Here is a 14,458-nt window from a genome sequence, read left to right as displayed (position 1 = left end):
TATGTTTGTCAGAAAAGTCAAGAAGTTACGTTACTAATGTTCTACTGTCACAGAACTAATTGTTCACCAACTTGTCTGTAGCAGGTTACATTGCCAACTAGTCACTTTGCATACTACTGGTTGGGTACTTCAAAAGAGATTCTTATTCTTACAAACATTGCTTTGCGTTTATAATAGTAGTCAATAAAATTTTTCATTACCATTTGATTAAATGCAAGTAAGTACTTTACCATTTGATATGGTAAGGTACATGGTATTTGATCTTTTAAATTATTATTTGCTCTGCCATAGCGATATGCCATTAGCTTTCAAAGTTAATGGAAAATAATTTTATGTTATCACCAGTTGTGTTCTCATAAAGGACCAGACATTGAGTTTAGCAAGATTATGCATTCCATAAGGTAACTACTAAATACAAAAAAATACTAGACTAAGCTTCTTTTTTATCTGTTGCGCTGTGTAATATTCTTTTCCCCAACGAAAATATGATTCCAAGGCAAAGTGAACCAACTACCTGGGAACAGAAAAAAAAGAATGAAATAAAAATCAAGATAGGCCTATGAGCATTACTAGCTTTAAATTTGATTAAACCCAATGAAACCAGTGAACTTAATGAAAGTTTTCTTCTAGTTACATTTATTTAACTAGGAAGGAAAGATTAGCCAAGTCGTAACCTAAATGTGAATTAAGTAGTGAGTCTAAGTTTTACACAGTTTGATATACACATTTTCCTAGATTAGCGATTCGGAAAAATATTTAAGCTGGAGGTGTTGGCTCAGAAGGTTTTAGGAAGGGCCTGACGTTCCCGTGAGGTTCTGGGCAGGGTCGTCTTGCCTAAGAGTGGGCATTTGCCATTACCCTCCGGACGCTGGTGACTGCAAAGGCACCAGTGATCGGCGGATAGCGACTGATGGTACTGACTACAGTCTAGGTGGTAAACTTCTCGGACAGTTGATGGGGCTCTCGGGTATGGCCATCAGGTTGTCCCCAGGGTTCTACCCGCTCACGGTCGGAATCCACGGACTTTCGAATAATTTTAACAGATCATCAGTGACAAATTTTTTGTTGTTGTCTACATGCTGCAAGATTAAAGATTCAAAAAGTCTTTGTTCATCATACACAATTTATTTCATCAGTACACAATTAATATACATGAATAGTGTTGTCTATTGTTACTTACTACCTACATTAGCAATAAACAAAATTTACTATCAATTATTTAAAATAACATTAAAATTACTAGAATCTTCTATACTGTAAGGTGCAAGGTTAATTAAGAATGCCTTCAGTTTTTTATAAATTTAGATTTGTCTTTTTAGTTTCTTGAAAAGCTAAGAAGTTTTAAAAAAATAGTTTGGAATATAAGTTTTATTTATATAAGTTTTTGACCTGGTCTGCAAAACCAAAAGCAGTCGTTTTATTCCATTCAATAGTCGAAAGTCGAACTACCAGGTTAGTTAGAATGTTAGATCACAGATTTTAGGATTGTTCTGATTGATTCCGATATTGAGCTATGTAATGAAAACGATAACAACAATACATTAACCGAAATTACACAATGTGTAGTGTTACTTTATACTTAATTCTCTTTTCTTCACTGAACTTAAATGAACAACTTATTATTATCTTTTACTTTTAATCTTCTATTAATTTAATTCGTACATAACCTTACTTTTACAAACCTTGTCATGCGACTATATTAACTGTTTAAATCGATTATCAAAGGTTTAAATGTAATCACAACACAAATACTAAACTATTGGGTCAGTCAGTTCTTCACTCCAGTCTACTTCCAGTTTCAGTCCAGTTACAAGCACCTAACCAGCAGACCACTGCCACTGGACAGTCACCTCTCACTTCAGTCTCTTCGGTCGGTCTTGGTACGAAAAAAAGCAAATGATTTGGAGTACGCGAACAGGTCTTTTGGGAAGGCGTGATCCGGGTTCACTTGGATGACCCATTTGAATTTCCAGTGGTGGGCTGTTCTTGACCGTGTATAGGACCCGCCCCTTGTGACGTCAAAATTACGTACGGTAGGTGTTTTTCATGGAGGTAAATTTCCGAGGGTAGAATTTCCGGATGAAGTAGACAGTGAGACTGCTGACAGGGAAGAATACAACTGCAGTTTCAGCGCTAGAAGTGAGAATGATTCTAGGGGACATTGGACCGCCATGCTTATTCCTACCATCCGACATGGGTGGAACGGGAGCATGGTGAAGTCGGGTATTATATATGAGCCAGATTTTGTTGGGTCACGGGTAGCACCGGGCCATTTTGCACAGAATGAGGAAGGCCGCCAGCGTGGACTGTCTTAACTGTCCTGGCATTGTGGACATGGCCAAGCACATGTTCTTCTTTTGTGACAGGTGGCATGTCCGCCGAGCCTCCTTGATCTCTGAGATCGGCGTCGTCATTAATCCCGACATTGCTCGATTGCTGGAGCTATACTCCAAGGGGAGGGTACCTGGAACTGTGTCAAACAGCTCACCAAGGCCATACTTTGGGATAAGAAGGTCGATCTTGATCGGCCTTCGCCTTTGGAAGAAATAAGAAGGATTGCCCTAGTGACATAGTTTAAAATGCCTAGACTGAAGTAATGTGCTTAACAGTTCCAGGCTGGTGTCCTTGGAGATGAGGTGTGTTTTATAGTCCGGGGACATTGAGTCCGCAGGAATTTGGCACTACTGAGAGGCCGTTTAGCATCTCAGTGTGTGTAAATGCATTTTTATCTCCTCCCCACAAGAAAAAAAGAACAAAAAACTATTTACTATATGGAAAAGTCCTCAACTAGTGTTAAGATAAAAAAACAAATGTGGGTTATTCTGAAAGTAAACAAAATTTGACAAATTAATACACCCGAGTATGGCATGTTTTTTCATAAAAACAATCAATTATTTTCATTATTCAATCATGTACGTTTGAGATATTTTCTTATTTTTTGAACATTGGTTTCATTAAGGTATATTTTATTCATCAATCTTTTTATATAGGCCTACTTACCACTCCTTGAGCTGCCACTCTTAACTGGACAAGAAAAAGAGACCGAGACATATTTCCCCTATGTTTGTACTTGTATGCTCCAATCCCCAAAGCAGCAAGAAATCCCACTATGCCTGAAAAATCCAATTGGAACATGAAGATAATCATTTGATCAAATTTAAAAGAGTGCTGTCCCATTAGTGCCAAAACCTACAAAGAAAAGCAGTACAGACAAAGCCCATTTTTTACTGTACTTTATAATTTGTTTTGGGTAAACTAAATTATAGTTTAAACAATAATATATATACCTATATTACACAATTCTTCAGATGCTTAGAATCATTACCTAACACATACAAAATAAGCAAACACTAAAAGTCAGAAATTTAACCTGATGATGTTTTTCAAAAAAAAAAAAATTAAAACTTGCAAAGTTTTACTTATAATTGTTTACAATTTAGTTTTCATCATGAAAGGCAATACAGTATCCTAAGTTAATCAATAGTTACTTTTACATTTACGTTTACAAGCATTTACTTACCTATAGGCATGAATGGGTTTTCTTTCATCTTCCTGGAAAGTTTGTCGCCTTGATCTTCCATTTTGAATGTAACTTAGCTGTTAACAGAAGAAGAACAACATTAACCTTTTACCTCTAGTATCAAAGTCAACTAGGCGTACATATAGAACTTGTCTAGAAACATATATGTATATGTAGGCTATATATATTATTTGTAATCTATCTATATATATAAAATCGAATGTATGTTTGTATATTTGTATATTTGTATGTTTGTATATCTGTATGTTTGTCCTTTATGGACTCCAAAACCGCTTGACAAATTGTAATGAAACTTTCAGGCATTATTAAGTAGCCTATTATTCAAGGATGGTTTGTGTGAAGTTTGGTGCGGATCCGTCTATAGGGCTCCGCCCCAGTGGCTCTGGAGTTTCCCATGTTAACCTTATGAGTACTCATATTTAAATGGAATTAAAGAATCTTAACAGCTGGTGCAACTAAACAATTTGATTCTGTGATGTTCAATAGCATTAAAAAGTTAATAGGTTTACCAACAGGGTGCAGCACTATATTTATTTTTAATTTATGAGAACAGCTAATTTGCAACCAAAAGGTGAGTGAGCGTAGCGAACGAACTTCAACCTAGAGGCGAGTTAGCGTAGCGAACGAGCTAACCTGAAGGCAAGTGAGCGCAGCGAACGAGCTCGAACCCAAAGGTGAGTGAGCGTAGCGAACGAACTTCAACCTAACGGTCAGTGAGCGTAGCGAACGAACTTCAACCAGGACGTGATTGAGCCATGCGAACGAGCTCATCTTGAAAATGAACGAGCATGTGACATAAAACCACAATAGGACAGGACGACGTCTGTCGGGCCAGCTAGTATATATATAAAATCCAATGTATGTATGTTTGTTTGTCCTTTATGGACTCCGAAACCGCTAGGCAGAATATAATGAAACTTTTAGGCATTATTAAGCATTTTTCAAGGATGGTTTGTGTGAAGTTTGGTGCACATCCGTCAAAAGGGCTCCGCCCCAGTGGCTCTGGAGTTTCCCATGTCAACCTTATGAATACTCATATTTAAATGGAATTAAAGAATCTTATCACCTGGTTCAACTAAGCAATTTGATTCTGTGATGTTCAATAGCATTGAAAGGTTTATTTATATGTTTACCACCAGGGTGCAGCACTATTATTTTTTTAAATTTATGACAACAGCTAATTTGCAACCAAAAGGTGAGTGAGCGCAGCGAACGAGCTCCAACCTAAAGGTGAGTAAGCATAGCGAACGAACTTCAACTAGGACGTGATTGAGCCATGCGAACGAGCTCATCTTGAAAAGGAACGAGCAATTGACATAAAACCACAATAGGACAGGACGACGTCTGTCGGGCCAGCTAGTCTATATATATAAAATCAAATCCAATGTATGTTTGTTTGTTTGTCCTTTATATGGACTCCGAAACCGCTCGACAGATTGTAATGAAACTTTCAGGCATTATTAAAGGATGGTTTGTGTGAAGTTTGCTGCTGATCCGTCAAAAGGGCTCCGCCCCATAGGGTTTAAAGTGGGACAATGTCAGACTTTTTGAACTACAATGTTTACAAATAAATATAATTTAAAAGCAGATGTTTACTGGCTCTGAAGTTTCCCTTGTTAACCTTATAAGTACTCATATTTAAATGGAATTATGAATCTTAACAGCTGGTTCAACTAAACAATTTGATTCTGTGATGTTCAATAGCATTAAACAGTTAATAGGTTTTGACAACAGCTAGTTTGCAACCTAAAGGTCAGTGAGCGTAGCGAACGAACTTCAACCTGGAGGCGAGTTAGCGTAGCGAACGAGCTAACATGAAGGCAAGTGAGCGCAGCGAACGAGCTCCAAACCTAAAGGTGAGTGAGCGTAGCAAACAAACTTCAACCACGATGTGATTGAGCCATGCGAACGAGCTCATCTTGAAAATGAACGACCATTTGACCTAAAACCACATTAGGACAGGACGACATCTGTCGGGCCAGCTAGTTTTTCTATAAAATAACAAATTTTCTGTATAATCCAATTAATAACTGGACCTTTCCCCTTAATTCACTACCATTTGGCACGGACGAGGCAAAGTCATATGTATGTCCCTTCTCCACCTCTCCATGTAAACAAATTGGTCAATGCACACACAAGTGAAGTGGCGCGGGCGGCCGCTCTCCCGCCACCGCCACGTCGCTTCGGCGTCCCTTGTGGCGTATCGGAAGTAGCATATCCGTAGTGCACCTGATGTTCGAACTGCAAATATTGTACTTACAAACCTTGTTTGTTGTTTTGTGTTTAGAGTAATTGTGAGTTGTTTCTTGTTCTTTTCACTATGCGAGACGAATGTTGCACCCCATCCTTGCATTAATAAACTTTAAGTGTGACTAACCAAATGTTTTAAAATGTTTATTGTGTTGTGGCGTAGGTACGGGTGGGTGGAGAATCAGGGATATACATCCCTCCTTGAACATCTTATCTTATATAAAAAAAAACCTTTGCAAAACTTAAGACAGCTACCCTGGCTAACTGGACCAAATTACACGCGTTTGGTACCAAATGAAAGATATTTTCCTGTAGATGTGTAGAATCCCTAAATTAGACTAAAAAATAAGCATGAAAAATCAATTTGAATTTAAAAAAATTAACATGGGCCTTATGGGTTGCCATGGTGGTGACAAAATAATAACAATTGTTTTAGATTTTATTTTAGAAACAAGTGTTACCAACAAAAAGTTCCAAACATTTTGTTCCAAACTCCAGTGTAAACGCGGCTGAAGTAAGTAACTTAGGCTTACATGAGAAGTAGGCCCAAGTTAGACCTAAGTAACTTACATGAGGTTAGTTTATTTGAAAATTACATAAGTTTATCTTTAGCTTTGCCACGGCCTAACTTACTCAAATCTAAAATAATGGTAATCAAACGGTTCAATAAGCTCCCATGTAATTTAAGGCATGTAAGTTAAACGGGAAGTACAATACTTTCCAGCTATTGTGAATGTCATTGAAGAGGTTATACTTTGATTACATCATCTTAAATAAACTTAACTTTGAAATATTTGAGCGCTTTACATACTACATGACAAATCATTTAGAATAATAAATAGTTAGAAAAGCTGTCAAATATTACCTGTACAATTAAATTGTAATAGTTGTTTTCAAAGATTTGCAATTTCGAATTTGATTTTCGTAACTTGGCAAATTCGGGTGACTGACAGAAGACCAGATGAAGACAGAAGAAAGAATAAGAATAGAAAAAAAGGTGCATAGAGTTGGGAGATCACGTTGCAAAGAGGTAAAAAGGACCATGTCGTGTACCTGTATAGGATTTATGTATATACTCTCAACTTAACCACTCATAGTATAAAATATGCAGACACTTTTCAATGAATAATTAATTAGTGTATTCAAATAACTTTTGGTGAAAAATGGGGTGTTTTGTAACTGCCAGAAGTGTATTTTGACTCTAGATTAAGAAAACTCTGTAGTCTATGATTTAGCTTCAAATAAACTAGCTTCACTTCAACCATAGATAAAACGAGTATGTTTTATCTATGATAAAACATACTCCCTTAGTAGATTTCTCATCCTTATGGAACAGCTGAAGACAATTTTATTGTTAGTTCATGTACGGTTTATGTAGAGGTCGTGTTTTGTTTACAATTTGTTTCCCGTTATTACAGCCATTTAAAACCTCGTTCAACCAAATAATACGATCTAATCATAAACAATAACTTGTCCCCTAGTTATATAACCAAACAGAAAAGCACAAATCAAGAAATTAACCCTAAAATAATGGAAACAAAGTTTCATCGACACTAGCGCCTTTGTGTCACGTACATGAACTAGACACGATAAACGTGCTTCAAAATTTACAATGGGATGAGAAGTCTACTTGTGTTGGTTAGTCTATGCTTCAACGTAGTTGGTGAAACTGCCAAATGGACGAAACTGGTCTATTCTCAGCTGTCTGCTAGCTGTCTGAGTAATCACAACAAACAAGCGCGAAGCGGAGATGCGTACGTCAAACTAGGCCTACTGGTGGTTTCAACTTTTTAAGTTATATTTATTTTCGCTTATTGTTGTTTGTTGTTGTTGCTCGATCGAATCTCGACTCGAATGGATGATGTCGTCTCGTCTCCGTCCGTAGTCTGCTAGACAACTAGACAAGACAACCCCTAGCCAATGAATATAAACCTTTGTATTTATTATTGCCCTAGCCTAGTAGTAGTCCTAGTAAGTAAGTTGATAGGTAAGTAAAAGCTTGTTCTTAACCTAATTGGGGGTACAGTTTTACGACTGGGCTATGCTAATATCGAGGGTACAGCTTCATACTGTAACTGGGCTATGCTAATATCGATTGAAACTAACGAATTGAAAATACATATTGATTAACTCAACTGGCTGGGTATCTGAATGGTTGTAGTGCTCGCATTAACTTACTATTAAGTTAAAGGAGTTGCCGGATCCTGAGAAAAGTCATTACAGTAGCTTTTTTTATGGTTCGAAACTGAACCCAGCTGTCTTTAATCATTGGACGTTAAATAATGATCGTGGCTGATAAACAGGTGATCCTAGTCATATAAGCCTAGGTCGATTCACACACATCAGTTCTGGCACATCCGCACGTCACAGTTCAGTTAGGCCTACATCAGTCGAACGTCACAGTCAAAAATGTATTCTTTCAATCAATTTTCTTTTGTGCAAGGCTCTAGGCTTATCTACACTCACCAGGTGCAGTTCCAATGCAGGTCAGTCAGTCGCTGAGCCGGCGTTTGTCAGTCAATTTAAGATTTCTTCCCCCCAATCTTTTGGGATTGTTTGTATGCCTCGTGAGCAGTGTGATGTATGTGTTTGAGGTTAAAAAATATGGTAAGTGTTTTTTAGCTAATTTCCCTATAGGGAAGTAGATTACCGTAGGTCTCATGATAAGACCTAGGCCCGGGACCGATTTACTTTTTTGTTTTGTTGTCCCCAGAGGCCAAAAACACTATTCGTTAAAATTTTTATATGTAGCCTACTTATATAGGCTACCTATATATATAGGCCTACTAGTGGTCGTCCAGTGGTCGAAAACTCGACCAAAAACATGTAGGTAATGTACATGTATTGACTATTGGATACAGAAGTAGACAGCCCATCTATAGACCGGCCAGCTGTCGCCATTTTTTAAATTGAAAAATCATGTAGTTGTGTGTGCCAGTAACCGAATGCATTTCTTAAATTCTATTTTCTACCTTATGTTGCTGATAGAGTTGATGGGTCATAACAGTTGCTATAGCTCATAATAAGTCATTCTAAAAGTTTGACTTGGTAAAAAACATCGTGTATTCGACGGAAATTAGTCATTTGGATCAGCGCTGGTGGCTCAAATCAACAACGACGAATTTAAAGAAAAAACTGGTGACAACTTTAACATGGGGAATGGAATGTAAAGGTACAGGCTTCTCTATTTTCACACCACGCTGTAAATAAAACATGTGATTGTAATTCCATTTGTTTTGATTTTATGTTTATATTTTGTGTTTATATTTCGTCCGTGCAATGCACACAAGCTGAGAAAAAAGGTTTTAAAGAAACATGCTTCTATTAATATATAGATAGATATCTATAGTAGAACCTTGATAACAAGACTCTCAAGGGGATTATTAAATGAGACTTGTTATCAAGGTTGACTCCTTATTGAGGTTTGCAATAACATGTGATTTGGGTCAAAATAAATTCAAGGAGATTTAAAAATGGCACTTGTTATCAAGGGTGACTTGTTATCAAGGGTCTTCTTATCAAGGTTCCACATATGTGTCCGTGAACGCGATAACTTAGGTAATTTTTGTCCCATTTTGATAAAATTTGGTTTGAAGGTGTAAGGCAAAAAAAACTTGAATGAGTTCGGGAATCAGCATGATCGGACTTAGGCCTCTTTTATGCACGGCGTTTTCCGTCGGGCGGAATCTATCAGAATCTATCGGGCTTTCCGTCGGTGAGTGTTTTAACATGGGATCAAATGGGACCCTTTTATGCACGACGGAATCTCCGTCGCGTTTCAGAATTCCGTCGGAGGCCGACGGAGGACTTAGACTCCGCCGAGTTTCAGCGTTTCGTGGAGCGTGTTTTTACATAGGTTCAAATGGAACCCTTTTATGCAACTGCGTTTTCCGTCGGGCGGAATGTAGTGCTGCCAACCTACCCCACGCTGTGTCATCCACAGTATTGAAATCACCTACGGTAATCATTGTAAATAGAATATTATTATTCATTGTAATTGATTGAAGAGTACAAATAAAGTGATGTAATTTAGGAAAAAAAATACTGCATGAGAATTAATTACATTTTTGTTTAAAATCCGCGGAATAATACAAACTTACTGTTTCGTAGGAACTTCTCAAACTTTTCCCCATCATTTCGCAGCAACCCATATAGGTTTGTGAAAGCCCCATCCACCCTACGACTTTCATTAACCGGGTGTACAGCCCATCTCCTTCGCCGTCGTCTATTTCTCTTCATGTACAAATAAGTATACACCAATACACAAGGATCCATCTTGGGTCACTGACGATGGCAAAATGAACGAAGTTGGTAGCACTGACCACCCCCACCACGGGCATCAGCGGATTCCGCTCGGCGGAGAAACTGCATAAAAGGGACATCGATTCCGCCCGACGATTTCGCCCGACCGAAAACGCCGTGCATAAAAGAGGCCTAAGAGTACGGGGCTTAAAGGGGGGTTTTATGGGATAAAAATGGGGTTTTCTCATTTTTTACCCTTAAAATACAAAATTTATCAATTTTTCTCCAGATCTTTTTAAAGAGCTTAAAAAACAAATAATTTTGTACCCATATCAAAGTGTTTTTGGACGGTTATTGGCAACGGAGAAAATTAAAAAAAAAATGTCTTAAAATTCCTATGTTATTATTATGGGGAATAGGCTATTGTAAAATGTTGTAGTTGGCTTGTTTATGGATATATTTTGATAAAACTTGGCAGATTTATTTATTTTATACTAAGCTAAATAATTGATAAAAAAAAACACCTTATCAGTTTCCCTGTAGCAGCAAACCTAGGTATACTCGTCAAACATAAATGTTAATTTAATAGATTAACTAGTGTACATGTTGCTCAAATTCAAGCAATTGCAAAGTATTACAGAAGATATTTCAAAAGGAATAACAGTCATATTTACAATGAGTTTAAAAGAGTCAAATTAAAGATTACCGGTGTGTAACTCAGACCATGTTTATCTTCGTTATTGATAAACCTAAAGCATTCCGGCCAGTTTTCTTCTCAAAATGCCTCGCTGTACAGGCAACACAGGTCATTGGTAGAGGGCCAATTGAGAACGAAAAGTCGTTTTGGGGTAGTGTTAGGGGGCATTTGTAACCTAATAGATGAGATTGTCCAGGGTCAGGTGCTGACTGTGATGAGTTAAGCCTATTACGCGCCACTGTTCTGTAGCTGCGGTCGTTATCACGATTACGCCTCCTGTCTATGTTTCGTTGTCGTCACATCGGAGGCATTTAAAAGAAAAAAAAAACAACAAATAAACAAATTATAGCTACACAGAACAACGATAAATGCACAAATTTAAGTTACAATCATGCTAACACGATTCGTCATAGCGACACAAAACAACGATAAATACACAAATTTAAGATACAACCATACTAACACTATCCGTCTTGGGGGTTATGTTTACACACACTCAGATCTAAATATATAAAAGGCAAAGCCCTCACTGACTCACTGACTCACTCATCACTAATTCTCCCACTTCCCATTTACCTAGGAGGCTGAAATTTGGTACACTGATTCTTTAGGCATTAAATAGGAAAACTAAGTAGTTTTTATTCTGATCGGACTCTCGGGCTCCGCCCCAGTGGCTCTGGAGTTTCCCATTTTAACCTTATGATTTTTCATATTTAAAAGGAATTAATGAATCTTAACAGCTGTTTCAATTAAACAAGTTAGTTCTATTCTATGATGTTCAATAGCATTAAAGTTACAAGGATTACCAACAGGGTGCAGCACTATCATTTTTTTTTTTTAATATATGACAACAGCTAATTTGCAACCAAAAGGTGAGTGAGCGTAGCGAACGAAATTCAACCTGGAGGCGAGTTAGCGTAGCGAACGAGCTAACCTGAAGGCAAGTGAGCGCAGCGAACGAGCTCCAACCTAAAGGTGAGTGAGCGTAGCGAACGAACTTCAACCAGGACGTGATTGAGCCATGCGAATACTTATGAAGTTAAACGGGGCAAAGCCCAAGGGTACAGCTAGTAGTAAATAAATGTACTCAATGCGTTTCATTGAATTGAAAAATAAGTAACAGCAATTAAATTATACAGCTGATCAAAATGTAAACAATTATGTTCTTCATAAGGATAACATGGGAACTTTCAAAACCATTGGGGCAGAGCCCAAGGGACTTTTTAAAAATGTAAGCCCAGGTTGCAAATCTACGCGACACGCTCTTTCCAATGAGACGTCAATGGATAAAATCGGTTAGGAAATGGTGGAAGAGTTCAACCGACAAAGTTTCATGCAGCATATTAATTGTATAGATTGATAATCAATCCAGGCAAATGGAAATTTGGTTAATCGGCAAGTCTGCTGCTGGGGGGATATGGTCATATTTAAATGATGTGTTTATTTTTTAAGTCCCCACTGTTTGTAACAATCAACAAGACGGACGATGAAAAACTTATAGAATAGGCTAGGGTGTTTAATTAAAAATTCTTGACTGTAACATCACTGTAAAATATAGTGACGGAAGACTGACTGAAACCATAGATAAAACATACCTGAAACCAACTGACAGACAGTTGACTGAGGATTTGCTGATGCAACTGAGACTGAACTGTGTTGACGGGACTGATGTGTGTAAGTAAATCGACCTTTAACAAAATCTATAAAGATCATCTCACACCATTCTACACTCATCATTTAAGGTAGATTCCCACACATCAGTCCAGTCACTGTTCAGTCTCAGTTGCATCTAGAATTCCTTTAAGGTCATAAATATCCATCAGTTGGTTTGAGTCAGTCTTCCGTCACTTTATTTAATGCTGGGACTGTTGTGTGTGAATCGACCTTTACTCATATTTGGGTTAAAATACGCACTAGGTGCCGTCCCCATCTCAGTTGACAGTTGATAATGATAGTAATAGTAGTAGGCCTAATGATTAAGTCTAATGATAAACCTAATGATAAGCCAGAAAGTCGAACAACTTACCATACTAACTTAGGTTTTTTAAGGGTTGAGCACATTTTAGGCACAATCCTACTAGTTGTTTACATTACAACCCTTGGAGTGCTATGCATTTATCGTTGTTTACTAAAATCTCTGGGATATAGAGTCTCATTTTCAATCCTTGCTACATATCTTCGATACATATCGTGTACCTAAAATAGTTACTCATTGAAAATACTTAATAGGCCCTAGGTTTTTTTGAATCAGGAAAATATCTAGTTGTTACTAGGTCGACAACAAGGGAGTTCTGGGCTATTAGAATTCATTAGAGCCAGCCATCTATAAAGCCAAAGGGAGTGACAGTAAAAAGACTTGAAACTTTTTCACAGATGAATTTTAGCGTTAAAAGGTTAGGTACCGGTAATCTTCTCCTAGTAAGAGAATTTACACCCTTGACCCTTGACTTTCAAAATCTAAAAAAGTCAGGTACATCCTGCATTTCTTTACATAGGCCTATGTAAAGTATTTGTTTGAAATAGTGTTTCACTTAGGCCTATATAAATCACCTACTAAGACTTTCATCATCACTGGTGAAAAAACTTTTTCAGAATATCTTTGAATAAATTAACTTTTGATATTGTTGCAACTTTAGGTGGGCATATTTTAAATAAGCTTTTGTAACTTGATTATTTTTATATTTTTAATTTAATTGCTATTGATCAATTAAGAACAAAAGATCTGCATGTTACTTATTTGTATCTCTCTGTAGGTTGGAGATGGAGGTGTGTGTGGACTGTGTCACGTCAGCTGTGAATGCTGAGGCAGGCGGAGCTTCTCGTCTGGAGCTGTGTAGTGCGCTGAGTGAAGGAGGGCTCACACCTTCCGAGGGGTTTCTCCGAGTGGTCAAGTCTCTAGTCTCCATCCCTGTATTTGTCATGATCAGGCCACGGCGAGGCTTAGATTTTGTCTACAGCAAAGATGAAGTAAGAATAATGGAGTTTGACATTAAACGTTTGAAAGATTCAGGAGCTGATGGTTTTGTGTTTGGAGCTTTAACTCCTGACAGAAAAGTTGATAAGGAGGTTTGTTCCTCGTTGCTCCAAGCCGCCTCTCCTTTACCTTGCACATTTCACCGTGCCTTTGACATTGTAAAGAACCCTCTGGAAGAGTTAGAAACTGTCATATCTTTGGGGTTCAAGAGGATCTTAACTAGTGGTCTAAAACAAAACGCATATGAAGGAGTGAGTGTGATTAAAGACTTGATAAAACGTTCACAAGGCTTGATATCTGTAATGCCAGGAGCAGGAATAGCTGAGAAAAACTTAGAAGTAATTTTAAAAGAAACTGGTGCAAAAGAGTTTCATGCTTCTGCTAGAAAACCAATAAATGCGATCAACAGCTGTAATGACGAGGACTTAAATGTTTCAATGGGATCTTCAGACAGTGACTTTTCATTACTTGTAACCGATTCAAATTTAGTTAAAGAGATGGTCAAAATTAGTAATCTGGTTTGGTCAGAAAGTTAACAAAAAATTGTCCATGGGATTAATAAGCTTAACCTATCTTTAAGTTTTTTTTAGTGTTCTAGTTTTCACAACCAATGATTTTACACAACTTTTCATATATTGTATGTAAGGCTAAACAACTTGTATTTAAAGTTAAAAAATATTTTTAATACATCAATTTACCAAAATAACAATAAAGTATCCTTTCCAATGAATTATATTAGAATTTTGATTCTTAC

The 14,458-nt window shown here is 37.4% G+C and overlaps 2 protein-coding genes across 2 annotated transcripts; one reads left to right on the top strand and one right to left on the bottom strand.

The window, feature by feature from the left end:
* Positions 1-263: 263 nt before the first annotated feature.
* LOC128983119 (HIG1 domain family member 1A, mitochondrial-like) lies at positions 264-6,760 on the bottom strand. Its single transcript, XM_054402286.1, has 4 exons — positions 6,657-6,760; positions 3,521-3,597; positions 3,001-3,113; positions 264-514 (listed from the first exon to the last, which is right to left on the bottom strand). The coding sequence occupies exons 2-4, from the start codon at positions 3,579-3,581 to the stop codon at positions 431-433; spliced, it is 258 nt and encodes an 85-aa protein (XP_054258261.1). The 5' UTR covers positions 3,582-3,597; positions 6,657-6,760; the 3' UTR covers positions 264-430.
* Positions 6,761-7,550: 790 nt separating this feature from the next.
* Positions 7,551-14,449, top strand: LOC128988941 (copper homeostasis protein cutC homolog). Its single transcript, XM_054410738.1, has 2 exons — positions 7,551-7,778; positions 13,484-14,449. Exon 2 carries the CDS (start codon positions 13,491-13,493, stop codon positions 14,238-14,240), a length of 750 nt encoding a protein of 249 aa, XP_054266713.1. The 5' UTR covers positions 7,551-7,778; positions 13,484-13,490; the 3' UTR covers positions 14,241-14,449.
* The last annotated feature ends 9 nt before the right edge of the window (positions 14,450-14,458 follow it).

Source organism: Macrosteles quadrilineatus, unplaced genomic scaffold (genome assembly GCF_028750875.1).
Source record: "Macrosteles quadrilineatus isolate MER2022 unplaced genomic scaffold, UCM_ALF_1.0 Scaffold_1__1_contigs__length_201487025, whole genome shotgun sequence".
NCBI classification, from domain to species: Eukaryota; Metazoa; Arthropoda; class Insecta; order Hemiptera; family Cicadellidae; genus Macrosteles; species Macrosteles quadrilineatus.
This window is presented reverse-complemented; position numbering and strand designations above follow the sequence as displayed.